The 27,395-nt window shown below is 41.6% G+C and overlaps 3 protein-coding genes across 7 annotated transcripts; 2 read left to right on the top strand and 1 right to left on the bottom strand.

The window, feature by feature from the left end:
* Positions 1 to 902: 902 nt before the first annotated feature.
* Positions 903 to 10,342, bottom strand: LOC117451088 (luc7-like protein 3). Of its 4 annotated transcripts, none has more exons than XM_034089195.2 (11): positions 10,104 to 10,342; positions 9,485 to 9,554; positions 9,345 to 9,384; positions 9,112 to 9,256; positions 6,944 to 7,018; positions 6,701 to 6,805; positions 6,356 to 6,517; positions 5,805 to 6,184; positions 4,299 to 4,483; positions 3,054 to 3,218; positions 903 to 1,532 (listed from the first exon to the last, which is right to left on the bottom strand). In XM_034089195.2, the coding sequence occupies exons 1-11, from the start codon at positions 10,200 to 10,202 to the stop codon at positions 1,474 to 1,476; spliced, it is 1,485 nt and encodes a 494-aa protein (XP_033945086.1). In that variant the 5' UTR covers positions 10,203 to 10,342; the 3' UTR covers positions 903 to 1,473. The 4 variants fall into 4 exon arrangements, with proteins under 4 accessions (XP_033945086.1, XP_033945089.1, XP_033945087.1 ...); XM_034089198.2 differs by having other exon boundaries at positions 3,001 to 3,218; positions 9,485 to 9,551; XM_034089196.2 differs by having other exon boundaries at positions 9,485 to 9,551.
* Positions 10,343 to 11,824: 1,482 nt separating this feature from the next.
* On the top strand, positions 11,825 to 18,724 carry ankrd40 (ankyrin repeat domain 40). The gene is given in 6 exon segments (XM_034089450.2): positions 11,825 to 12,341; positions 13,067 to 13,215; positions 13,414 to 14,003; positions 14,005 to 14,086; positions 15,637 to 15,818; positions 15,955 to 18,724. Coding segments are annotated over 6 exon segments (1,278 nt in total). The 5' UTR covers positions 11,825 to 12,207; the 3' UTR covers positions 16,096 to 18,724.
* Positions 18,725 to 19,830: 1,106 nt separating this feature from the next.
* Positions 19,831 to 26,265, top strand: LOC117450709 (WAP, Kazal, immunoglobulin, Kunitz and NTR domain-containing protein 2-like). 2 transcript variants are annotated; one of them, XM_034088630.2, is made up of 4 exons: positions 19,831 to 19,905; positions 22,791 to 22,870; positions 23,282 to 23,598; positions 24,233 to 26,265. In XM_034088630.2, exons 2-4 carry the CDS (start codon positions 22,835 to 22,837, stop codon positions 25,431 to 25,433), a joined length of 1,554 nt encoding a protein of 517 aa, XP_033944521.1. In that variant the 5' UTR covers positions 19,831 to 19,905; positions 22,791 to 22,834; the 3' UTR covers positions 25,434 to 26,265. The 2 variants fall into 2 exon arrangements, with proteins under 2 accessions (XP_033944521.1, XP_033944520.1); XM_034088629.2 differs by lacking the exon at positions 19,831 to 19,905 and having other exon boundaries at positions 22,336 to 22,870.
* The last annotated feature ends 1,130 nt before the right edge of the window (positions 26,266 to 27,395 follow it).

The following is a 27,395-nucleotide window of genomic DNA, read 5'->3' as shown; positions in this document are numbered from 1 at the left end:
CAAAATGAAATCTGTACCTTTAGGAGCAATGTCTAACATGTGTAATTAACTTGTGAGTGTGTCAGGCCGTTATGCCTAAATAAAGGTACTCAAGCTTTACTCTATTTTCAAGGTTTTCTTCAAAAAGATGAGTTTGTCTACGTTGTCAGTAGTGAGGGCAGATCTGTTGGCGGTAACTATGTCACCTGCCGTCGAGAAAACCCTCTCGCTGGGGACTGAGACTGACTCGGATGTGACTGCATGTTTGACGTGTTACCACTAGCATACCGCACCGCTGTCGAACTACGCCGACACACCGTCCTCGTCCGATCCACAACTCGCACCCCATCATTGTTGTAGTCCACAGGGAACCCGAAATGTTCCCACACAGCTGATTTAAAAGAAGCAGGTGGGTCTTCTAGCACCTGAGTGTTGTGTGAACTCGCCATAGCTACTAACTGTTCTTCTTCATATATTGTGTTCGTTTTGTTCTTGTTCTTCATTTGTTATTTACTGGCTGGCTTTTAGGGGCAATACCGCCCCCTGGATTATATATAGTGTAATACTGCCCTGAGTGACAGACTTTTTCCCCAGTCGTAAAAAAAAAGGCGTATTCGCCGTGTGACTGCATGTGCCGAACCGTGACGTCCGAACCGTGACGGGAGGAATATGGATACCGTTACACCCCTATGCTCCCGATGCTAAAGGAGATAAGAAAAGAACCATCGAAGCGGCTTTCCTTCGAGTTTCGAAAATTGGAACAGCTTGCCATGGCTTCAACACATTTTAAGGATAGTTTAGGATCTTTCCTTAGATAAAAAGACTATTATACCCCACTCTCCCATTCACTGCGCTAACCTGCTTTTGCTAGGACAACATGTGAACAGTCCTAATGGCGTTAAATAAAACACAACAACATTGACAAGTTTTTACTTTTTATTCATCGAGACAACATGGACATTAAAAGCAGAGCAAAATTAAACAAATCTTCAGTCCTCGAATGTTTTGATCAAAATAATCCTTTTTTTACAGTAAGGGGACAAGAGCAATCAACGTGAGCTCTAAGTGGAAGAGAAAAAAGAAACGCCCTGTCATAGGACTAACATTGTACATACGCTTTTAACCGACTATAAAAAGTTCAGGGATTGAAGTGGAGCCTGACAAACCAAAACAAACCACAAGCAATTTTTATTTATTTCAATTTCACTAAATGCCAAGAAACAAGGATGATGTGTAAAAAGGCTTTTAAAATAGGAACACAAAAACCCATAACGAACTGCTCTAAGTTTGGTATTCAGAAAGATGCCTGCCTGACATCTAGACCAAGAAATACATCAGATGAACCACGACTACCCTCATCCGGCCAAAAGATAGACAGATGGAACATGAAAATTCATTCCCCCCCCCTCTCATTTACACATGTACGTTCGTGATTTTAAATAAGCCACTACACATTTGTGGTTCACCTTGTTTTTAAGCAGCGAGGTGTCAGGTTCAGGGAAAGGATGCGTGCGCTCTTCCACTTCTTCCTCCAACAAATATCCCAGAGTCCCCTGTTGAGCAAAAATGTCCACAAAGTGCAATGTCAGTAAAGGTCCCACAACAAGGGCTTGTAGCAACAACTGCTGCCACTTAAGCAACAACACTATCTACAGACAGAGGTACATATCCCTCAACTTAGCCACAGAAGAGTGTAGATCATGAAAAGGGACACTGCTAATAATGCACTATTACTATCACAACAGTAGAATTGCTGCCAGAATATATATTTTTTTTTTTTAAAGTATTGTTAGAATTATACGTTTGCACTTAAAATAACTTAATCTAAAAAATAAAACATTTGATCGCACCTTATACCCCAATGTTTTAAAAACAGAGACAGACCTGTGTGATATTTCTAACGCCAATGCAAGTTGACAAACACATCTTAACAACAACAAAAATATATCCTAAGAAAAGCTTAATAGTCCTCACAGGGACATCAAAGGGACAATTTTAGCAGTTGGCATAGGTATATCAAGCAGGCTGTGAGTGCATCTCAGCATTAAACAAGTGTCCCTCTGAAATGTCTATATAGAGCCCTTTTCACCAAACATATTTGAAAGGTAGCAAAGAAACACAATACAACTTATATACACATTCAAGCTTTCAAGTTCATGTTCTGGAGAAGTACAGAATTGTTTTTTTTCTGACAGGCAACAGCATTCAGAAATGGATGTGGGTAGAGAAAGGAGTACCTGGGGTGAGTACCTGCACAGTTTGACAGTCAGAGAGTATCCATGATTTTTAATTTGCCCTTTTCTCATGTGGTCTCGCTCACAACACCAACGCTGTGTGAGGTATGGAAGTCAGCTGCAATTCATTTGATAAACCCTACCCTCCAGTTAGTAAGTTAAGTAAGGCCCCCGGTGCTATAACACCCCCCAAACACACACTGCATGGCATTATCAGGCACAGTAAGCTGGACAACAGATCCAAGGCAAAATAAATGGCTTGTGTTTTAACATAATACTGACTATAGCTGAAAGTATGTGTGTTTACTTATTTCTGAATTTCTCTTCAAAATGACTACATTTCTCTACTGAAAAGTAAAAAATTAAACAAAAACAGGTAAATACAGGCAGGAAAATTGGATTTGACTGGTTAATAGTGATTCTGCCGTTTGTCCACAGAGACAAATAAACATCTATAAGGATCAAAAACCGATATACAAAACAAGGGGTACCTTCGGGCATGTCTGCTCAGGGCTACACTGGCCTTTCCCTCTGGGCTTTGTGTGAATGTTTTCTGTTACTTTCTTCTCATTCATCGGGCCTAGTTCTTCATCTTCAGTGCATACTTATGATGCACAATTCAAAAACAGGATAAGGATATATGTACATAAGACAAAATCATAGGAATTGAACTGAACATAAACAGGGTGGGAAAGGTAGGGTGGGGGAGGGTAGGGGAGATGGGACAGGTGGGAAGGTGGAGGAGGGATTTAGAGCCAGGGGGGAGCGAGGAGGAGGACGCACTTACCTGAGCCTGATCTGAGGTCCTATCAGATCAGTTTTAATTGGACTGAGTGTCACCTTCAGAATGGAGGAGCTCTTGCTGGCCGTTAATCTGAGGGGGGGCGGGGGCCGCCGCCTTTTTCTCCATCGGTTCTGGTTCGGACGAAGCCTTAATGGCAGCTGCATTGCCGTCAGAGTGCTTCTCTTTCTTAGAGCTGCTCCTCTCCTCCGTCACCTTACGGTCTGAGAAAACATTGTACAGGTCTATCAGAAATCTGCACACTGAGACCGAACACCCTACAGTAAGGATGGGTACCGAGCCCCGGGGCTTAATTATAAAGACCGTGGAACTGTTAAGCTCCGACGTTATCTGTCTTTTTATCGGTACTGGAGACGTCTAAAAAATATGTCATATGTATTATTGCTACACAAACATTATATTGCAGTTAGTCTAATACGCAAAAATACTGCAAAATGCATCTTATGCGATTATTTTGAGTATTTTCGATCTTTCCCTGTCTGTGTGCGAGGGGGCGGGGCAGTTTACACACACGCAGCTTCTACATGCAGCCACACACACACACACACACACACACACACACACACACACACACACACACACACACACACACACACACACACACACACACACACACACACACACACACACACACACACACACACACACACACACACACACACACACACACACACACACACACACACACACACACACACACACACACACACGATGGCGGAGAGAACGCGCTCGTTGCCAATAATGCAATAAGTGTTTAGCATGTAAAGGCGGCGACACGAGCAATTTGTCTAAACATTTAGCAAAAGTGCTCCACATCCAGACGGAGGAATGCACCGGGTTCGACTGTCTTTCTAGTAGCGCTGTAGCCCCGTCCACGAGTAACGTTTCCACGTCAGGTGTTCTGTATGCTAGCAGCAACACAGAGTTAACTCAATTATACACACATGGGTTAATGATTAGAGGTAACTGAGTTATTTACTTTGTTAAAGTTTCAGCGATTCTGTTTACAGTTCTGTCATCAGATTATTTAATACGCTTTGTGAAAACATTGTTGTTTCTTTTGATGTGAAATGTTATGTATTTCATTTAAATAAAAAGTAATGTTAATTTTGTTCACAATTTGTTTTTTTCTCTCCAAAAGAACGGATAAAAGTACCGTTTAAAGCGGTATCCATAAAAGTAGTAGTGCCGCTAAAACCTTAACGATACCCATCCCTACCCTACCCTACAGTGGGACTAAGAGGGCAATGTAGCATGTAGTCAAATAAAAAACACGTCCTCACCTTTGTCTTTCGATGACCGCTCTTTGTCCCTGTCTTTCTTCTCCTCCCTGTCCTTGTCCTTGCTGCGGCTGCGATGGCGGTGAGATTTGCGCTCTGCGCTGCGTGACTTCTTCCTGTCACGACTGCGGGAGCGATGCTTTCTGTCGGAGCGCTCACGACTGCGTTTCCTCTCCCTGTCCCGGCTCCTAAAAGAAGAGGCAGAGGAATAGGATATTAAGGCAACAGGTGATAGAATGTCTCATCAAAACGGCACACAAAGTTGTCTGTGGTCAATGATTGCAAATATCAGTTTATAATATGTTTCATAGTAGAGGCATCTCATTAATACATAGGAACCTTTTCTTTTTTTCCACCTCACTACTGGTGAAAAAGATGCCTTTATATTAGGGATGGGAATTTGAAAGCAAATGTATATTCAAATATTTGACCCCCCCAAAAACACGGTTAACCGAAATGTACATATCCTATAAAAATAGGGGGGAAAAATGTCAGTAACTTTTGGAAATAAATAAATACATCAAATAAGTGTAGAAACCAAGTCAAATTTGTCAAATGTATTGAACTGGTGATCACAGTTTGAAAGCTATAAACCTACAGCTTTCATGTGCGGGATTCACAATCAGGCCAGCTGTAGAGAAGACCCTCTCAGCTGGAACGGAGGTTGCGGGTATAGCAAGGTATAGCATGTATAAGTTTAATTTGGCATAGTTTGCACTCTACACCGCACTCACTAACCTGGTCGAAATATTTCCACACATTACTCCTTTTTGACGCCATGTCTGTTGTGTAGGACTCTTCTTGGAGTGTAAATAATTACCGGACTATGACTGGTAAAATAAGTTGAATACCGGTAAAACTAAATCTCTCCTGTCAAAATGTCTATGTACTCTTCCGCCACACACGGTTGCCAAGCAGCACTTATTGTTGTTTAGGCTGGCCACTCATGTGTCGCGAGTGTTGACAGGGGGCGGGGGAGCACGCTCATGAACTGTTAGCGCCGGAACCTCGCAACGGCTGTGGAGCTCATTTGGGCCACATTTGGGCCTAAGATGAGGTTTGAGTCTGCGTGATCTGCGTGTAGGGAGGGGCAGCAGCCATATCTTTGGCTAGAACTAGCTAGATCTGATGGATTTGGACATAAACACGAGTGAAGTATAACCGGACGCGAGAGAGAGAGAGATCAGCACCTGCAGCTCTGCCCGCTGTGAGGGACCGGTGAGCGGAGCAAAACACACCTTCAGACGTCAACTAACACATTTAGCTATGGCACTGTCGTATACATTGAATTATTCAATTTGATAATATGTAATCAACTTAGGCATTCCTCCCAAAAAAAAAAAATTAATAACTCATATTCGAATACCTGAATAATTATTTGAATACCTGAATAATTTCGAATATTCGATTAATCGTTCCCATCCCTACTTTATATGACAATTTACAATTAAAATTGTAGATATAAAATAAGAGAGGCGTTACTATTAGTCAAGTGATAGTCAGCCATACCTGCTGCGCTTGCGTTCCCTCTCCCTCTCCTTGTCTCTGCTCCTGGAGCGCCGGCGATCTCGGGACCTGCTCCGCTTCCTGTCCGATGCTCGGCTGGAATTGCGACTGTTGGAGTTGCTTCGGCGTGTCCTCCGGTCCCTCTCTCTGTCCTTGTCTCTATCTCTGTCCCGCTCCTTGTCCCGCTCCTTGTCTCGCTCCTTCTCGCGCTCCTTCTCTTTTTCCTTCTCCTTGTCACGCTCTTTCTCTCGCTCTTTTTCCTTCTCTTCCTCCTCTTTGCGCTTTTTCTCCCTTTCCTCCCTCTCATGCTCGCGGTCTTCTCTGTCCTTCTTTAGTGCTGGGTTTTCATCTTGGGGTTCCTCTGAGCGACGGCGAAGTTTCTCCTGAGAGAACAATCAACGCATCATGTATTTGACATCATTCACTTGGGTTTTATATCATTTTCAAACTGACCACTTCATGTTGTAATAACATGGACCCAAACATGTGTACTGCACATCGTGCGTGCTGCATTACATTATGTTTGTATCGCTTATAACATGTTATCCTGTTACCTTGAGCTCTTCCACAGTGGATTTGATCTTGGCGTAGCCCATGTGTTGCTTGCCCATCAAGTGGTCGTCTACCCTGGACTGTGCGTCCCCCACAATGAGGAAGGCCCCACACACCTCACACACCTCCATCTGTTTCTCTTGGGCTGCAAAGCTCTCGATGGTCTGGATAAAAAATACAATACAAACATTACGTTATATGGACTGTGATAGGTCTAGAATCAAAACTGCTCGTCTTATTTTGCACAGATTTGATCACCTATATAAGAAAGAAAGATGTTTGCCAACAGACATCATTACATGACCAGTGCCCACTATCTGTGGGCCGATTTGCTTTTGCTGACTCACCGAGGGGGTTGAGGTGATCAGCTCCCTCTCATCCTTTAGCTGCTCCACCAGCTTCATCATTCCCTGGGCCTCCTCCACTCTGCCCTCCGACCCCAGCTCCTCAATCTGCGAAGAAAAACAGTTTGTTTAAGGTGATATGTGACATAATTAAGTGCATCCTATTTACATTTTCAAACTACTATCTATGATTAATATTTACTAAACAATTATAGGTATAGGTATTTCTACGTATTTGTTACAAACCTGCAAAACTAGGTCTTCAATTTTTTCTGTAAGAACCTGGCCCTTCTCATCATTCTTTCCTGTTGGACCAGGACCCTGAAGAGATGAATACAATGTATCTCAGGTTAAAAAACACATCCGAATATATCCGAATATAACTGCACTGCAAGATGACAGATAGCTGTACTAGCAGGGTTTCCCACATATAGACTATACTTGGACGGGCCGCCCAGGTATATTAACGGTATATTTCGCGACCCATTTAGTTTTTTGTATTCGTCCGTGACCACAACGCCATCTGCGATCGATTAACTTGTGGACAATGATCCCTCGCTCTGATCTCGCCTCCTTCTGGCCTGTTAAGTGGCCTGCCTCACACAGGGTGACTGGCTGTCCACATGATGTAGCCTGCGGACATGGCCACTGTCATACAGATCATAAATCAAAGCCCTTGATTGGTCTCTGTGTGTCATTCAAGCTCGGGATAACCTCAGCTCAGGTGAGGTAAAGGACTCTCTGAGTGTTTAGATAGTTAACTTAGTCTAAGTTCTCAGTGGGTCACCATTTATGTAAACACATATTTCCATTTGAGAGGGTAGTGATTGGTCTAATGGATAGTGAGGTGGGCTGAAGATCGGAAGGCTGTGAGTTCAAATCCCGCCAGGAACACCACCTCTAGTGTGCCCTTGAGTAAGGCACTTAGCCCTTAGTTACTCCAGGGAGAATGTCCCTGTAATCGGTCATTATAAGTCGCTTTGGATAAAAGCGTCAGCTAAATGAAATGAAATGTGATTAGTAAAATATGCATGAATAAATAAATAAAAAGTTAAAGGTGGGGTAGGTCATTTTGGAGAAACCAGCTCGAGTGCGCTAGAATTTGAAAATACACAACCGGAACAAATCTGCCACTTCCTTACAGAGCCCCTCCTCCTCCAACACACACGAACGCACACATGACCAATGAGGGCACGAGATAAGTTTGTGCACAGATGGAAGGCTGACAGGCAGGTAGGCCCTCCAGTTACTTTAGCCGGGCCGGCTAAAATGATTGGCCGTCCTTTTTACAGTACTACGGCTTCCACAGATTACATTTTTTTATGGATTTTTTGTCAAAGCACTTCAGATATTCATTGCTATCGGATGTTAAGAGCATTCCATGGAATATAACAAAAAGTGTATCTCGAGCCGGTTTCTCAAACTTACCTACCCCACCTTTAACTAGGTGAAAAAAGGTACACTTTTAAAACTTGTTGAGAGAAAACTAGTCTTTGCTGCTGCCTCAAAGAGGAGCAGGGGGGAGAGGAGGGAGACAGGAGAGGCTGATTCAGGAGCACAGACACACTCACTATAAATGAACCAAAAATAAATTAATAAACAAGTTTCAGTGTTTTTTCATATTGGAAATGGTATTATTGGTTATGGCCATGATTTTATGAGTATTGAAATGTATACAGTTCTGTTTAATATAGGTGTTTTCATAGATCTAGTCTCTTTATTTTCCCCTCAAAATGCACCAGATTGATGCATTTAACTCCAAAAATAAAATCTTACCGGGGGGGGGGGGCATGCCCCTGGACCCCCCTAGAGGATTTGAGGTCAACCCCCACTAAAAATCACATGGATAGCTTCCTAAATACATTTATAAATACATATTTTTTTTAAAAATCGTAACCCATTTCCATATGTTCATGTGTGGGTAGTAGATTTAAACTATAGTGCTATCATTATGGGTCCTGCCTGTACCTGTTCGCTCTGCCATCGCGTGAAGGGTCTGCTAACAAGCGACCAACAGAAAGGTTAATGTTAATGTTGTTGCACGTCACCTCAACCCCCCGCTATCACCACCCCCCCCAAGTATATTTCAGATCTGTGGGAAACACTGGCAGTTAATACACACAGACGTTGGAGCTGTTCTTCATGAAATCCCAGAAGGATGAAGTTCTCTGACAAACAGTGCCATCTTTACGCAAAATGATTATACAGGAATGAAAAGTCAATAAATAAACATGTTGTCTGCGCACCCGCCCCCCTTCCCCCCCCGCTCAAGTATATTTCAGATCTATGGGAAACACTGACTAGGTGCAATGTGCATAACATGATGTGCCTATGTTTATGAGACCAGGGCCACAACGACACAATAAAGTGATAAGCATGGGTTACATAATATGCAAAAACAAATGTACACGCACCCCTGCATTCTGCTGAGCCTGCGAAAGTGCAAGGCGGGCGTGCCCTCTACGAATCCGGCGTTCCACCTCTGCCAAGAGGGACTGCAGATAGCGTAGGAAGTCCCGCTCATAGCCCTCCTTCATGAACCTAGAGCTTTTCTCATACCTGAACACAGTGTGATATAAGTAGATTATTAAAAGGAAATAAAAAGACACACAGCACTTGTGTTGAGAGAAGCATGATCAAAACTTACGTGATTCTAAGATTTTCATCGTGGATTTTTTCACAAGGGCCTGAAAAAAAAAAAATAGCAGTGTTATCTTCCAATATGTTCCTATTGCTACATTACAACACACGCATATATAATGGATACATGTAACAACGTTAACTTACCCAGGTCAGAGCGGGTGTTGGTGAATAGCTCAGCCGGGCAGAAGCCGCATAGGTAGTATCTGCATACCTTCTTGAAGGAGAAACACATTTTTGTTATTACATACAACATTATTCTTAAAATCTCGTTTACGTTAGAGTAAAATCTGATCAGGTCATGACGTTGTACTTATGCTAACAAGGAAGAAATTAGCCCTGCAAGGCTGTCATTACGTGGATTTAACACGTTCTTACTATGTCTCAAATTACCAGTAAGATACACTGACTAAAGCAGGGCATATCGATAATAAGGAGTAAAACAATAATTAACTCAGAGCTAAAGGTGGCAACAGCAAAACAGTAGTTACAATCACGTTATCTACAACGTGTTGACGCCGCATTGTGAAGCAATGAGATGCAGTTAGCATTAGCTAACTGCTGCTAATTTTACGAGTGCCTGGCCAACACTCAAAATGCCAGTTAACGCTTTCAAATCGTATGTTATCGTAAAAATATGGACTAACCACACCTTGCCAAATCAAGCTAACTCCGATATAATAAGATTAACGGATTTATTTTACTACAAACGGTTTGCTAGCTTATCCAACTTGCTAGGCTAGCGCTAGCCAATAAGCTAACTTACGGTCTCATCGTCCCATCGCACGTTGGATCGCTTCTCGTCAGGGGCCAAGTTTCTATCTCGGCCCATTAACTCATCGAGTAACTGGGCTGCGGAAAGCATTTTGCTCACAAGACTGTAGCCTTGATTTAAAGAAGGCTACTACAATATCTCGTGAAGTAGCTTTAACTTAATTCTAATCAAAATGGCAGACGCTGTAACAACGCCGCCCGTTTATGGTTCATCTAACGGTAGTCCGGCAGCAGCCCTGCAGTATATGAACCGGAAGTACATGTTTAATGTTTTAATGGAACAAACGTTAATATTTCATGAGAAAATTGTATATCCTCCTTTTTCAATAGTTTTAACTTAAATGGATAGTTCACACTCAGCTATTTCATGTGTAAACGTACCATATATCTCTAATTAGAAATATGTATTATATTAATTCACATGCCTATAACAGGGTTGACACAGCCTCCAAAGCATAAAGAAAAATAGTCACTAAGTACAAGTTCCAATAAACATATTTTGAAAGTGTGACCGGAAGTGGTGGTTTTCCATTATGCCATTATGATGCTTCTTGAATCATTGAATGGCTTGCAGTTCAACAGTGTGGCCCCTAGATGGCGGTCACGATTGCAATACATTTCAAAAGTTTACGCTTTACGATAGAGGAGTTGCCCTCCAGTAGTCAAATTGTGGAACTGCACTCGTGCTAGCTTTACTGAGTTTTATTTTAGCATTCATATTTTTTTCAACCCTTTCTTGCTTCAGTTTAGCTGGAAGACCATTACAAACTAAATACATCTATGTTCATTATTTTTGGAGAACTGTATTTTTTGGAAATATGTACTGTAAATATTAATATAGTCTATATCATGTCTTAATTTTCCATAGACTATAAAATAGAGATTGATCCGAGAGTGAGGCTTGATAAATTGTATGTGTTGCAGTTCCTTGATGTGGTCACAGGATAGCTACAATCTGGCTACAATGAGTTAATACGTGTGCAAAGAGAGCATCGCTGTGTACTATTAGTACTTCCGGGGATTCTTTTCAAAATAAGCCCACAAAGCCGAATACATCTTAAATACATTAACACGATTGATCGTGTTATTTTTTCTCTCAATTAAGTGGTCCGAATTAGGGACTTAACGACTCTACATTTGTCCACGGTAATAATATAGATATACATATCATTTCATGTGTCTTCTGCGTACATGGTCCATAATGTATTAGATAAGCAACAGGTATGGGTTTTTTAGTGGGATCTACACATATTTTTGTGGGACTAATAATGCAACATTTGGATATTAGTATACCGATTGAATGTATCGTTTGTCTTTCTGATATAACAGAACAAACTTAAAGTATAGCAGCACATAACACATAAATAGAACATAGAATTATCATATTAAAATATAATTACATTTTAAAAAGCAGTGAGGTACATTTAACATCCATAGCATAATTAGACAGCTGCTTCAGTGAAAAAGTTCCAACATTTTTTTAAACAATTTTGCATTGCTACTGACAGCCCAGACCCAGCCCTGTGTGTTAATAGCAGTGATTTCATCTTTGATGTCTCAGTTATTTACCCAATGACGAGAACTCAGGCTGGATACTATCACCTATTTTACATAAAGTTAAGTGGCATTAAATGTGTTAATAATAATTGAGAGTATTCAGAGCGGAACTAAAGTGTTGTGCTTACAGTTGTTACATCTAAACATGCCCCCCGATGAGGCGGTGATGCTTTCTGCAGCCCACTGACGGAGCTCTGACACCACTGATGGATGCATGCGTGTTGGCAATGGTGTTTTAATGTGAAATAACAACGGGGATAAATGGAGAGGACGGGACCTGCAGTGTAAATGCCAAAGACCTAACATAAAGTTGTATTTATCTGACGTGCTGCCACAAGCTAGCACCAAAGACTGCTAGCTCCTCGTTAAGCTAGCCAGTAGGTAAGGTTAGCCGGGTGGCTAGTGCTAGCTTGCACATCTATTTTTAGTGGAGCTCTTTGCCATTAGTGGGGAAATCCATTGGCAATTAGTTTTGTCAACTAAATCCGCCAGGGTTTTTTGTTTCCTTTGATCTCGCAGCGTTAGTTGTCTTTTCCAAAATGTCCACTATTTCGTTGGATAAAGAGTTACAGGAGCGACTGAGAGAGGCGTCTGCCATCGGGGACATCGACGAAGTGCGGACACTGGTGGAGAGTGGAGTGAATGTTAACTCACAGAATGAAATAAATGGCTGGTGAGTGTTTGGAAGATGTGCTGTTGAATACGTTTAGTTAAGGTGTAAGGTTTAATTCACACATTTGTAATACTTTTTGATGATAATCTGGTGTTCAGTGCGGACAAGTGTGTTGTTACAGGGATTAACGTTGCTCAGTGTTATCGTATTAGGCAGAGAAAGGCTTGTCAGGCAGCCAGACATGCAACCTTTATCCTGCTTATTCAAACAGTAAATACGTGCCTTGTGAGCTAGTGTTTTGGAATGCTGTGAATTATAAATTATTCTAATAATCTCAAACAACAGTAACCATGTACTTACTAAGTACATTTGAAAGAAAGGTACATTGGCACATTGCTTTCACCCGCACATGAAATTGCCAAGCCTCTTCTGATTTCAGATTGTTAGTAAATAACTTTATTGACTTCGATAACATATTACCAACATAATACAGTTGACTTGTTTATGTGAGATCCAAACTATATTATTATAAATCATTATAAAATATTTTACATGCAGTGGACATTTTGTCAGGACATAAATACATTTGAAAACATGTGTAATCTGCTCTTCAGTTCATTCGAGATTCCAACTTGCTTATGTGATGATAAATGGAGCTCTATAAATGTAATTCTCCCAATGTCTCCAGTATTGATCCTCTTGTAAACTTTGTCATTTAATCAGCATTTTTGTTGTTGTTTTGGTTTATTAAACTGTTATCTCTCTCTATCCAATTTCCCCACCAGGACATGTCTGCACTGGGCATGCAAGAGGAACCATAAGCACATAGTGTCCTACTTACTCAGTTATGGGGCAGACCAGGAAATCCTCACGGCTAAAGATGAGTTGGCCTCGCAACTTACATCCAAACCAGAGATCAAGCGACTTTTAGGAGGTAAACTACCTGTTTTACAATCTTGTTCCCTCTTCCACACCATTATGAAAGTGTCCAGTTGTTACTTTCCCGGGGTTTATCAGCTGCATACACAGTCCTTTTGATATCTTGATGTAATGTACAGGTTATTACACCTGATATAGGTTGTCTAGGTTTTGGTTATTAATAACCTTTTTTCTATGCACATTATTTCCACAGTTGACGTGGAGGAGGAGCCGGAGGTTAAGGAGTCTGAGCTGCCAATCATCCCAAATTACCTGTCGAGCCCGGCCTTCATGTTTTCAAAGCTTGACAACAAGTCAGAGATCCTCCTGGCACAGCACCTTGCACAGAATGGTTCAGCAGAAGACACCGAGGACACTCACAGCAATTCATCCTCCCTTTCCCCAACTCCGGTGCTTGACCAACCCCAGTACATGCTATCTGATGAGCCCGGTCCTCCACCAATCCCCACCAACCACAACCAAGCCCTGCCTGAGGAGTTCCTACCTGTGACTGGGGAGTTCATACCTATGACTGAGCAGAATGGCATTTCACCCAACTCGGCCTCGTCCCACAACCCTACAACAAATGTAGTAAACTGCACAGTGCCCATGGACCTGTCAGTTGAGCCGCACCTGGTTAACCATGCAGAGTACCCACACGCAGTGGCACACAATGGCACCATGTGCTCTCCTCCTTTGGCCTCCCCCAGCCCCAGCCTGGCCAGCAGCAGTGGGAGCCAGGTCCAGGCCCCGGTGCCCGGCTCTAACCCCTCTATGAGCAGACAGCAGTCCATCTCTCAGCAGCATCAACTACAGCCAGGCCGGTGGGCCCATGCCAGCCTTCCAGCCGTTCTTCTTCACCAGCACCTTCCCTGTCAACGTGCAAGGTGAGAGACTCATCGTGTGTTAATGTCCGTGCACACATACAGATCACAACCTATCATGGCATAAGTACTTTAAGTAGTAAGATGACTCTGGCTCTGTCCTAAAGTGAAATGCCAACCAGCACCGCTTGATAACATTTACAACTTATTAATTGACATATACGCATTTTTGGGCAAACGGAAGATGAAACATGTCAGCGTTGTGTTATTATGTAACTGGACGAGTTCATTTCTTGGCAGGTATCTTTTCACTTCCTGAAGGTTTTTAAATGACCATGACGTTACCAGGCAACCAGCAGACACTACAATGAGTAATTGCATGTGGCTGCCTTAACACACCTGCCAATTTGGCACGATTATTATTATTATGATACTTTAAAGGTAGGGTAGGTAAGAATGGAGAAACCAGCTCGAGTGCGCTATAATTTGAAAATACGCAGCCGGAAAAAATCTGCCCCTTCCTTCAGATTTTCTTACAGAGCCCCTCCTCCAACACACACGAACGCGCACATGACCAATGAGGGCACGAGATAAGTTTGTGCCCCGATGGAAGGCTGACAGGCAGGTAGGCCATCCAGTTATTTTAGCCGGGCCGGCTAAAATGATTGGTCGTGCTTTTTACAGTACCACGGCTTCCACAGATTACATTTCTTTATGTATTTATTGTCAAAGCATTTCATGTATTCATTGCTATCGGGATGTTAAGAGCATTCCATGGAATATAACAAAAAGTGTTTCTGAAGTGAATGACCTACCCCACCTTTAAGTACGTTATGTTATGTGACAGAGGACAGACATTTGGAGTCATCTTGTCAAACGAGAAAGGGTTGGAAGTTACTTTGTCTTTTGGTATGAAGGAGAACCTGTCCCAGACTCAACTGAAAAACACAACCATTTTCTGCAGCTATGACATTCACCTTAAAGGGCACTAACCGTTTTCTTATTCCCATTGAAAACATACAAATATTTTAAATAAGGTGCATTGAAAAGCAGCAAATCGACTAATATACATTGTTTATCCAAATACAGTAACGGCTAGTGGTAATGTGTTTTAAAACAATTTTTTTTGATGATTATTTTTTAAATTCACAGTAATTCTGACAGCAATCAAGTGTTGTAACTGGTATCTGTCGCAGGACTGTCATACATTTCGGGTGGGACGGTTAATCAATTCAATTAGCCCAAGTGCAATGATTGGACGTGCAACCTGCCTGTCAAACTGTGGCGCTCTGCAGTGTTTGTTGTTTCTGTGTACACATGTAATACTATGTTTACGTTCATAATGATTATTTCGGTGGTGTCAATCTTTTGCCAAGTTAATTTAGTGGAAAAGTTAAGTAAATAAAAAAGTTTCAAAGAGAGATTATTTATTGGGCTTTTATTTATTAAATGTATTTCCCCCAGAAAAAAATAATTATGTTTCTGGCCCCTGGAAAAAGCAAGTTGGGGGTCCCTGTTCCGCAGTGACTCTCACCATGGGCTCTGTTCATCTTCTTATTCAAAGCACAATATCTTTGTTAATAGAGAGGTATCACTCTGGTGTTTTTCTATAGAGCTGGTGCTGAAGGTGCGTATCCAGAACCCCAACACTCGGGAGAACGACTTCATCGAGGTAGAGCTGGACCGCCAGGAGCTCACCTACCGTTCCCTTCTGAGGGTCTGTTGTCGCGAGTTGGACATCGGCATGGAACATGTGGAGAAGATCCGAAAGCTGCCCAACACCATGTTGAGAAAGGTACGGGAAAGAAAAATACAGTATGGTAACAGTAAGGTACTTGCTGTGAAATTATGAATCTAGTCCGTTTCATCTACTAAATGAATTGTTAGTCGTGAATGTGTCATTGATTTGAATGTAATCCTTCTCTGTCCAGGACAAAGACGTAGCTCGGCTGCAGGACTTTCAGGAGCTGGAGGTTGTGTTGGAGAAATCCGAGGGCTTGTCTCTGTTCTCTGGTGGGAGCCTGACCGACCGGCCCTGCTACAACATGAAGGCCTCCCGCCTCACCTACTAGAGCCACACAGAGCTAACGCTGGGCTTCTGTAGCTACCCTCAAGCAACCTTTACTAGTTGCCCGCCCAAGTTGCTTGTTACAGCTCTCCCGGCTTTGATGTTGCGCCAATTTAATAACTGGGATTTGTTTTTTCAAGTTCCGTAGCTATTGTCCTCCTCGGGCCCTCCTGCCGCTTTAGTGTACCCAACCAGTTGTAAGCAATTGCATGGTGTCCTAGATTATGAGCGAAAGTATTTGGGCCCCCCCTTCCTCCTCTCTTTATCTCTTTCTCGTCTCCCACTGCACTTTGTGCCAAGGCTCCAGTGGGACTACAGAGGGAGACATTGGCCTGTCTTCCTTACAGACTGGACTTGAACTGGACTCAGTTACAGCCTTATTGGACACATCCCTGGCTGTGGTCTACGGTCATGTGTGGACTAAGATAAAACGAAGGATTTGCATTACTCTTACCAATACAGTCATCATCAGTCCACAGAATGGGACACGCTGCACACAGAGACTTGAAGTTCTCATTCATACATGCTGTAGGCATAAACCTTAGTGTCTTTCCTGCAGAGGGCATCGATTACTGGCCTGATTCCTAAAGTGGAGGTAATCTCACACCAGGCGAGACAACGATATCTCCGGACTAAAAGTACTTCTATTTGCGGAGCACACATTCAATACGCTTTAATCTAAACGAACAAAGGTATGGACACATCTGAGTTTCCCTACATACATTTAAACCATTTAGGCATCCAGTGTGGAAAGAGAAATAAGCAGTTTCAAATGCTCTCTTCTGTGTTTTTTCATGCGGGAAAAAAACTGATATCTTGGAGATAAATGTGCGGCAACTAATTCTCATTTTATTTTGTACAGTCAGTAGCACTTCTGCTTTGACCGGTGTGCTCTTAGGTTCAGTCAGCATAACATTTACACTGTCAACTGTGATGTATTTATTTAAAAAACCTTTAATTATATTGAGTCTTACTGATGAAGCGAGACCATGCGCTTTAGAGTAGCAAGGCTTGAGTCCCGGTAAATGTTGCGTTTGAGGCTTCACTTATAGTATGTTCATTTCAGTTGCGTGTCCTTTTTGTTTTAACTGTGATTAGAATTAAAAACCAAAAACTAATCTAGCCAGCAAAGATACTAAATGTAGATTCAACTATTGCTGCTTCAGATCAGAATGCAGCTGTTTTTCCCCCAAGGGAAGAAGGAGAAAACAAGAAGTTTGACACTTGGTTTTATGATTGAGTGCTTCCTTTTTCCTCCTGCTCTAATCAACATTTGTATTGATGCCAGCTGGCACATCTTATTTATAAGGTAACTATATTTCCTTAATATATCATAAAATACGTATGGCTTTAGGGCGGTAGTCGAGGCCAGCATAGTGCTAATATACCATTTCTTTTATTAAAGGACATTTTCAAAGGTAAAGTTTTCTATTGGGTCGCTAAATCAGAGGTGTTGCTCTTTTAATTAAACGTATACTGACAAGACGACTTCACTGAAACCCTTGTGCTGTACAGTAAGAGTTTAAACGGTTACAAGGCACAGTCACGGTGTGTCAGAGGACGATGTTTATGCTGCTTTCATCAACACTTTATATTCCTTTTCATTCTAAATGCTGGGGCTCATTTATTTTAAGCAGTGCCGTAGCCGGCCACTACACATTATACATACAATCAAAAACCCAGTGGTAATTGTTTACTGTTCAAATGTATACCCGAAGCTCTTACTGTAATTTGTATGTTTTATTATATATGTTTTATTATTATTTTGTAACCAGTTAGGCCTGTTGTTTTGTGTCAAGACATTCTCCTATCGAGCAAGACGTAATTCAGTAATGGGCAGTAAAGTGCTGTTGTTGAAGCTAAGTGCAATGTGGAGGGATGAGAATGTGTTTCAAGGAGGTTGCTGTGAGGAGAAAGGACTACCAAGAGTGCTTATTTTTCTGTTCCTGTCACATGCTTTATTTAGTGAAGTTGTGCCTCACGTTAAAGGCAGGAGCTTGGTTGAGAAAGTGGGTCGCTGAATGGGGAGCAGCATGTCCGAAGTGGGGTTTTATAGGATCTTCTTTGATGCTGGGGAACTGAAATAACTTAACATTGTATTTGTGGGGTTGCTTATTGTTCTAGAAAAAGCAGAATACATTTTGACCTAACCTATGCATTCAGAGTCTGATATTTTTATATACAGTACGTCCCGTGTTCCTATTGAAACGATTTTAGGCACTGTTAAACGTGTGTTATTACGTTCTGGAGGCCTGTATCTGTTCTTTGATAAAGCATGGTGAATTACTTTTTTCTGCATATTGTTTATCTGACTAATTGAAGTCATTCTGATTGAATGAGTATTTCACTTAATACTCGCTTTAAATCAAGGGACCAGTTACATGTTTGGTTTGGCTTTTGTTGCAGGTTGTCGTTTATTTTTACCTGCATGTGTGTGTTCTGGATGTTGAGGTAAACTCCCCAAAAATCCATTAAAATGTATGTGTCGACAGAGAGCCACTAGAGGGAGCAAAAGTGCAAACATTAACATTAGAATAACCTAGTAGGTATGTCACTTTAGTTCATAATCAGAGGTTTGTTTTGTTTTGTTGTTGCTTGAATTTAATTAAATTCATAAAAGTATTTTAAAACATGCTGTTTGGAAATTGGTCCATTTTATCTCTATACTGAAATGCATCTTCAATACTCTAGATTTTATAATTAGACTCCTTCATAGCGAGTGACAGGTTGAAAGTTACCAAACTTGTTTTTGGCTCAGCATTCAAATGCTTATTGACAATGATACATAAGAAAAATTATCATAATTAGAAAATGAAAACTGTCAATGCTGTCACTAATGTCACAAAAACGAAAGAATTATCTTCATTTGTATGACTATAGTTATTGTGTGAAAGATTTCATTATTAAACACCAGAAAAATAGCACAAATACTTACACTTTGAGATTGTATCTGCACATTGACTCTATAAACCTGAAATGTTTCTGAAATATTTACTTAGATATTTAGTATTACAAGTGAGGAAAAATATTAACTATTTGTTGCCTGATACACATTTTCATTGATTGGCTTCCTATACTCTTCAATTGACCTTGTCAGTTTACGACTACTTAGTTCCATAATTATCAAAGTCCTTTCCAGTAATGTTTTATATTTCAAAGTTCAGTATTCTTCCATCCAGCTGCAAGTGTTTTCTTTTGACCTTCATTTGCACAACAAGCCATTGTTGTACATTCTGTTTTGAACTTAAATAACCTGACATTTTGTTATGTTCCCTTTGGGATTTAAAGAACATAAACAACACCTAAGTAATGGTCGTACTGACACACTCGTGTGTCTTTGGAATCCTTAACCTCTTCAGTGAAAAGAATACAATAGTGTTCATGTGGCGAGCAGATGTTCAGTGCAATCCGGACAGCACAACTATTGCATAATCCAAGCAGAATGGTGTTGAGAAAGTTAAATGTGTGTATCTGTGCAATCTAAATATAGGGATAAAGGAATTTATGGTGATCATGTTGTATACATTTCAGTGAACGCCCGTGAATTCGTTGCTGCATGTCTGTCCATCGGCATGTTGTGTGTCTAGACTGAGGCTGAGGAAGCAGCTTAGGGCCCTGCTGTGGCTGGACGTGTCTCTCTCCTTTGTTCTAGAGTGAGACACTCATAAGCTTAGTATGAACAGTCATAACACTTTCATTGTTTCTGACCAGCTTCCCAGGACTCAGCCATGGGCGAGAGACGTGAGGGAACTACATGGTCCAGAACCCTTAAGAGCATTTTAGAAATGGAGACATAAGGCGACGTTACTCACAGGTACGTGGCTTGCTCGATGAGCTTGGACTCTGGCCCATGGTGCGATATGTGCCTATCTCTAACAGGCATAATGCACAAAGCCAATATACAGGGCTACTTAAAACGACAAGAATGCATGCATTACACCATAGAGAGATTAATGGTGAGGTAATATGTATAGTAGTAGCTTATATCCGTATAGTACAGTGGCCTACATCCCACAAACCGAGGAACCCCGTGAGCAGTTTATCCCTCTGAGTAATTTGTCCGAGTGGAGCTACAGGCTTCTGAAACAAAGCTGAGGCACTTGTAAGAAGGGGTCATCCGGAGAATGGAGTGTTACAAGCATTTAATTATTGCCTTAGCAGTGCAATCCCACATACAGCAAATGATAAAAGGAATTGTTCAAACATTTTGGAAAGTATTCTTATTGGCGTAGAGTTAGATCTGAAGATTGATAGATAGGATATCGTCCTTTCAATATAAGGCTGCAGCCACCAAACTGTTAGCTTAGCATAACGGTTATTAACACTCGTTTCCTAAGGGAAACAGCTATCTTGTTCTGTCTGTAGATAACTAAATATGGCGACCAGCACTTTTAACGCTCATTGACTAACTTGTAATAGTGAATATGTTGTATAATTTGTATACCCATTTACAAGCTTTACGTCACCATAACCACATATTGTCATATTCTGAAGAAAAAAACATTAGTGACGACATGACTTGAGTTGCAGCATTGTCTTCTCATCCTCCCCAGAAAGCGAGTGAGAGAAGGTCAAAGTCAAGGTCTGAATAAAGACAATCGTTTTAAAATCTAGAGCTCCTGACATGGGGTTGTCAGAGGCTTTATTCAATATGGGAAGTGCCCCCATCCCCAGTGTCGGCTATGCTGGGAATGCAGGCTTTTGAGGGGTGAAGGTTAGGGGTGAGAGAGTGGGAAGACCCTGAAAACACAGCTTGACTGTGTTTGTGCATTTGCATTACATTGAAAGCATGCATATGTATGTGAAATGGATGGTGTGTAGTGTGCACATCTATTTTCTTTTAGTGAATGTTGGTATTGACAACTAAATAATCCGTGTTTTTTAACTATATCCACTTTATAATTGGTTACTTGTTGTGCATGCATGTGTATGACTTTTAATTGTGTGGTGGTGTGTGTGTGCACTTATGTGTGTTTTTTGAGACATTGCACAGACCATACTAAGACAGGATTCAGCCTGCAGAGCAGTGGGCCTCTTTGGACTCAGCAGGGATGCAAAAACTCCATACACTAACACACAGACACACCCACACACACCCTTTGTTCTTCTAAAGATAACAATTTTTAAGATAAGCAAAAACTGTTTTATTGGGTTAAAGGATGTTCTTAAATCACTATTGGTGGGTCTGAGTTGTTGCGTCATTCTTTTTTCGGTTAACTTCACATCCAAACAGACCACCATCCTGTTTGTTTTGTTTTAAAAGCCCCTTTCAACCCTAAAAACTTCCTAGAATTTGCTTTTGAAGAAACCTGGTTTTCACAACATGAGATCAAGCTGTTAGCAGACTTCTTACAGCCTCATCGCATTCCCAATGTGGTTTCATGCTCTTTATCACTGAACAATAACAACAATTTAACAACTTTGAAAATGCTTTTAATAATAAAATAGCTTGTAAATAGGATTTAAAAATGTTAAAGAAATTGTCAAACAGGACCTTTGTGGTTTTTAATTCACACAATTTAATATTCCATTTGTTTGATGGAGTATCAAACACGCTAACTGGGATGTTTGGTGTATGGAGACATGTTGATCATGTTACGTTGCACCTGTTATGGATGACAAAAAAAGCTTCTCTTGTTTTCTCCTTTATATAAAAGGAAGAGGATTAGAAATATAGGTGGTTTCACTTAATCACCACCAAAAATGTGTAGCCATTAAAAGTTACAACAACAAAAAAACATATATATATATATATATGAATACATATTGTAACCACATCTACACTTCAATATGTGTAGAAGTTAAACCACAACATGATCTTCAAAAGTCTAGGGGACACTGAGTTTGGTGCCATCTCCTGGACTTTTTTTTGTTCTGCTGAAGGGGAGAGATTTTACAGACGGAAGATGTTTTTATTTGTTGAACAAACAAAGCATCTTGTAATATGAAATACTACCCAATAATAACTATAATCAAAAATGTAATTGTAAGCTAATATAAATGTTACATTGACTTATGTTACTACAAAACAGCATTTTTTTAAATAAATAATCAGTAGCATTTATATTCATATGAGGCATAAAGATACAGTGTGCGATAATTGAATGAAAAGATGTTATAATTATTTCATTGCTAAGTCTGGGACTTCTCTGCAAGCTAAGGGTTAAGGCAGCCAGCGCCTTTACGCACAGGTGTCTCGCCAGTCCTTTATGAAACAGCGCCTGCAGACTGTGGGCTTTTTTTATTACGTTGATCATAACTGTAACTCAGCTGGGATTTGCTGTCCGACTAGACAGGTCACTGTAATTCATGTAGTTAGAATTTAAGAGGGTTTCCTCACCGCAGCCCTAATCTCTTGCTGCTATTAAACGTGGAGCGACAAACCTGGAGAGCTCTCTACATCGAGACCGGTCCTGCACGCTCCGATAGTTTCTCTGCTTTTGTTCCGTTTCTGATTCGTGGATTTCCGTGAAGTTTGAAGATAGTTTGAAAGAGTTTTTTCCAACATTTGAAACTTGCATTTTCACGATTTTTAGCGTCCATTCTGTTACGCGTCGGATATGTGGTGGATGCTGTTTCCCCGATGGATTTGGTTTCTGCTGGGACACTTTTATGCTTTACTCCTTTTTATGGACAGCTGCCGCGTGAGAGCAATGCCAATGCCCATGTCTGTGTCAAAAGTGGTGTACTCTCACGCAGGTCTGTGCCCGAATGATCTGAACCCCAACCTGTGGGTGGATGCGATGAGCACCTGCATGCGCGAGTGCGAATTTGACCAGGTGAGTGCTGCACGTGAAAAGTGAAATGTGTAGAAGACAGGGCTTAGAGTCTAGACAAAGGTTATGATGGGAAAAAAAACCTGAATGTCAAACAGCTAGATCATTAAATCCACCAAAAATATTTTCCTTTTCACTGTGCATGAGTTGCTGCATGAGGGATAAAAAGTAAAGCAGAAACAGAATTCAACAAAGTAAAACTTATGGTTAGGTAATGTTAGACATTTAAACACATTTATTTATTTATTAATGCTGGCATGAATGCAGAAAACATATAGACATAATCTGCAAGTAACATTTTGTCAAGAAAGACCAACAATTGAACCATTTTTATGTTTTATGCATAATTACATTTTTACTGAAAAAATAAATAAAAACAGTAATAAAAAAGCTGTGTTTCTTTTCCAATTTTAGGACTGTGAGACATTTGAGAAGTGCTGCCCTAATGTATGTGGTAACAAAAGCTGTGTGGCATCACGCTATATAGACGTCAAGGGGAACAAGGGCCCTATAGGAATGCCAGAGGGCGCCACCTGCGACAAGTTCATGTGCTCTCAGCAAGGGTCCGAGTGCGACATCTGGGATAGCCAGCCTGTTTGTAAGTGCCGGGACCGCTGTGAGAGAGAACCCCACTTCACATGCGCCTCTGACGGCATGACGTACTATAACAAGTGCTACATGGATGCAGAGGCCTGTTCCAAGGGTATCTCTATCTCTGAGGTCACCTGCAGGTAACATGTTAAGTATTTTACATATCTACTATTTCGTTTTTGGTGTAATGAGGTAAAGTTATCTTTGATTAGTGTTCAAAATTAAATTAGAAAAACTCATAGAAAGATATTCTGTGTGGAATATGTCATTGTAAATAAAGGTGTTAAATACAACATTAAGAACAAATTATATAACAGCAACAACTATTTAAAGTAAAGATATGGTTGAGTAACGGCGTCCTCAGCAGCGAAGTCGGGTTCTGCGTGTTGTTATCCAAGCTTTTTATTTTGGTAGTTGTGCCTGCAGTGTTAGTCCATGCCAGTCCTTTTGTGTGTTACTCACTGAATTGCTAATGGCCATTGCTTTATAATGCGCTCATATGGTAGTAACAGCTGATAACGCCTCCCGCCCCACAGTGGCTGGATGTCATTGTTGCGCAAGTATGCCTCCACAAACCTCAAACTCCCCCCAAGATTAACCCTGTTATGTTAGCTCTGTCAGGCTTTTGTCTATGTTAGCACTTTCCGCTCTGGTAACAACATTAGCTGCTAGCACCGCAAACGTGCTCTGAATGTTGTATTTAGCCCTTTCAAAGAATAATCTTTTACATTGTCTCGCTCTGATTAATTCCTTTCTTATCAAACCTACCTACAGATACCATCTGACATGGCCAAACACCAGTCCAATCCCAGCAGAGACAACCCTACATCCAACCACTGCCCTCCAGACCACCCTCCCAGCTGACATCCAGCTCCCCACCATACACAGCGGCCCCACCCAACAGGCTGTTTTTGTGGGTGAGACAGCCAGCTTCCTGTGTGAGGTCTCTGGGAAGCCACATCCAAAAATCACCTGGGAGAAACAACTGAAGGGCAAAGAGAACACCGTGATGAAACCCAACCATGTCCGAGGGAACGTGGTGGTCACTAACATTGGCCAGCTGGTCATATACAACGCGCAACTTCAGGATGCCGGCATCTATACATGTACAGCCAAAAACGTTGGGGGAAGTGTATCAGTACACTTTCCTTTGGTAGTGATCAGGAAGGAGGCAAAAGGCAAGAAGGCAATAGGGAATATTACAAACCTGCCATTTCCAGCTGAAGAGTGTCTTAAGAGACCAGACACAGACGACTGTGGAGAAGAGAGCATGAGCTGGTACTACGAACCAAAGAGGAACAATTGCTTCACCTTCACCTACAGTCAGTGCAATAAAAACCGTAACCATTTCGACACCTACGGCACGTGCATGCTGTCATGTGGAGGAGAGCTTTCAGCCCCCTGCAGCCTACCGAGCCTTCAAGGGCCGTGCAAGGCCTACGAGCCTCGCTGGGCTTACAGCAGTGGGCTCAAAAAGTGCCAGTCCTTTGTGTACGGAGGCTGCGGTGGCAATGAGAACAACTTTGAGTCTAAAGAAGCCTGCGAAGAGATGTGTCCCTTTCCGAAGAACCACAACTGCAAGATATGTAAACCCCGAGCAAAGATGGTCACCAGCTTCTGCAAGGCTGACTTTGTGATCCTGGGGCGTGTGACCGAGCTGACGGAGGAGCAAGAGTCAGGACACGCTTTGGTGACAGTGGTGGAGATCTTGAAAGATGAGAAGATGGGTCTGAGGTTCTTTGGCAAAGAGCCGCTGGAGGTGACTCTACTGAACATGGACTGGAACTGTCCCTGCCCCAATATCACTATAGCCGACGGGCAGCTCCTCATCATGGGGGATGTTCAGAACGGGATGGCCGTCCTGCAGCCCGACAGCTTTGTAGGCTCCTCCAGCACTCGTAGAATCAGGAAGCTTCGTGAGGTTATCCACAAGAAAACCTGTGATTTTATTAAAGATTTCTCTGCTGTCCAGTAGTCTTCTAAGTCTCAATCACTGTTAAACAGTTTTGTTTTCTGATTACTACAAGCTGTAACCTCACCAGTCTGATCGACTGCCAGTAAACGTAAAACTTATCTGTAACATTTGGAGGTTTTGTTGCCTGTTCTAGATGTTTCTTCTTTTCCTACTTTGATCAATATTGATTAACAGATCCCAGAAAATCACTCACTGATCCTTTTTGTTAGTTTGTATTCCGGTGCTGAGTCAAAACTGTCTTAACAGCTATTTTCTTATTAGAATCAAGCTTAGACAGTTTTGATGTCGCACATAGGGCACACTGTCTAATGAGGACAGGTAGAAATAGTATTAGTCACAAACATATACCCTGTACAAAGTATTTGTTATCTTTGCAGCCTTTGACTATAACTTCATTATAGCTTTCCTCTCAGATGTTATTTGAAATACAATAATAACGTTCATTGTTGGGTATGTTTTATTATCACTGGTCAGTTTGCTTTATGTTTTTGTGGGCTATCCCAAAATGGACATTGTGTAACATCTGTCCGGAGCACTTGAGCTCACAATAATGCAATGCGAAGCCTCAGTGTATCTACCAGAATCAAATAAGCTCTTGGATTCCACATTTTGTGGAGTCTGTTTTGATAAGTTTTTATTTACAATACAGAATATATATGTGGACTTCTGTACTTTGTATTTATTTATCTTGATTTATTCCTTATAGGGCTTTTGATATAAATATATATATATATAGACAGAAAGTCTCTCTGTGAGTCTAATTACACAGAGAGCAGACACATTTTATGTTATCTATGATATATTAGTGTCCATTATTTTGTATGGAATATGATGGCAAAACAAATAAAGATGATTTAGAAAATACAGAAGTCTGTGCCTTGTGATGTTGTTCTGTTCCCTGTGTTTAAGGCCAAATATTCATGCTAACAACTTATCAAAAAGTTCATGCATGCAGTGCATCCCCTCATCCATGTCCTCCTCCTTCCACTTGTATTTCACACACACAGGGCCGAGTCTGAAGCAGGTCACATTCCAGCCCAGCTGTGGTGGCCCGCAGAGCTGTGTGTTGTGTTGTGTCTGGGGCCCTTGCATAGCACACACCCCACCGGCCATCTATTCGCCTTGCGCGGCCCCTTTCATGTGCAAGAGGCCGGGGTGAAGGGGAAGAGGAGGAGGAGGAGGAGGAGGAGGAGGAGGAGGAGGAGGAGGAGGAGGAGGAGGAGGAGGAGGAGGAGGAGGAGGAGGAGGAGGAGGAGGAGGAGGAGGAGGATATCGGCTGATTCTCTCTCACTCACTCAGTTAGCCACATCTGTGTTAAAGAGACTTTATATTAAAAAGTGAGAGGAATGGAAGGAGAGTAAAGGTCAAGTACAATTTATGGAGTGTATTCCCTTAAGTTAGCATATAGCTTGATGCTTTAATTATCACTAAAAGACAACATAACTGTTTGTGGTGTATCTTGTGGCTGGATCCTGGTGTGAAAGAGATTATAACATTGAGAAAAAGTCCAACATGCATGAGAATAAAGTTACAAACAAACACAAGGTGAGGGGAGAATCAACTCAGGATTGACACTAGAGCGGTCTGATGCAAAATGATCCACCTGGCTCAGCATGGCATTTAGGAAACAGAACATAAGGAACCAAATAGCAAGTTAATGTTTTTCCCCTTCCCCCTCTGCCCTTATATCCCCTTCTCTAACCCCCTTCCTCAGCTCTCTTCCTCATCTGTCTGCTCATTCACACGACAGACAGCCAGCCTTGAGTGACGACCTCTGACCCTGATAATGAAAAAGAGGCCACCAACTAAAAGGCCATTTTCATTAGAACTGTTGACAAGTGTTAAGTGACTGGCTGAGCTCCAGACTAGCTCCGCAAAGGCCCCTTGATGCTCCACACATCACAGCCGGCTGCTGATTTCAGTATCAAGTTCACTTAGAGACCACCAGCCAGGCAGCTTCCC

Source organism: Pseudochaenichthys georgianus, chromosome 8 (genome assembly GCF_902827115.2).
Source record: "Pseudochaenichthys georgianus chromosome 8, fPseGeo1.2, whole genome shotgun sequence".
NCBI classification, from domain to species: Eukaryota; Metazoa; Chordata; class Actinopteri; order Perciformes; family Channichthyidae; genus Pseudochaenichthys; species Pseudochaenichthys georgianus.
This window is presented reverse-complemented; position numbering and strand designations above follow the sequence as displayed.

Excerpts from the sequence above, each read along its gene's own strand:
- LOC117451088 (XM_034089195.2), bottom strand. The coding sequence starts at position 10,202 with ATGCTTTCCGCAGCCCAGTTACTCGATGAGTTAATGGGCCGAGATAGA. Across the intron at positions 9,385-9,484 it reads CAACACCCGCTCTGACCTGG|GCCCTTGTGAAAAAATCCAC; the intron begins GTAAGTTAACGT and ends TTTTTTTTTCAG. Across the intron at positions 1,533-3,053 it reads AGAGCTCCTCCATTCTGAAG|GGGACTCTGGGATATTTGTT; the intron begins GTGACACTCAGT and ends TTTGCTCAACAG.
- LOC117450709 (XM_034088629.2), top strand. The coding sequence starts at position 22,652 with ATGTGGTGGATGCTGTTTCCCCGATGGATTTGGTTTCTGCTGGGACAC. Across the intron at positions 22,871-23,281 it reads GCGAGTGCGAATTTGACCAG|GACTGTGAGACATTTGAGAA; the intron begins GTGAGTGCTGCA and ends TTCCAATTTTAG. Across the intron at positions 23,599-24,232 it reads ATCTCTGAGGTCACCTGCAG|ATACCATCTGACATGGCCAA; the intron begins GTAACATGTTAA and ends ACCTACCTACAG.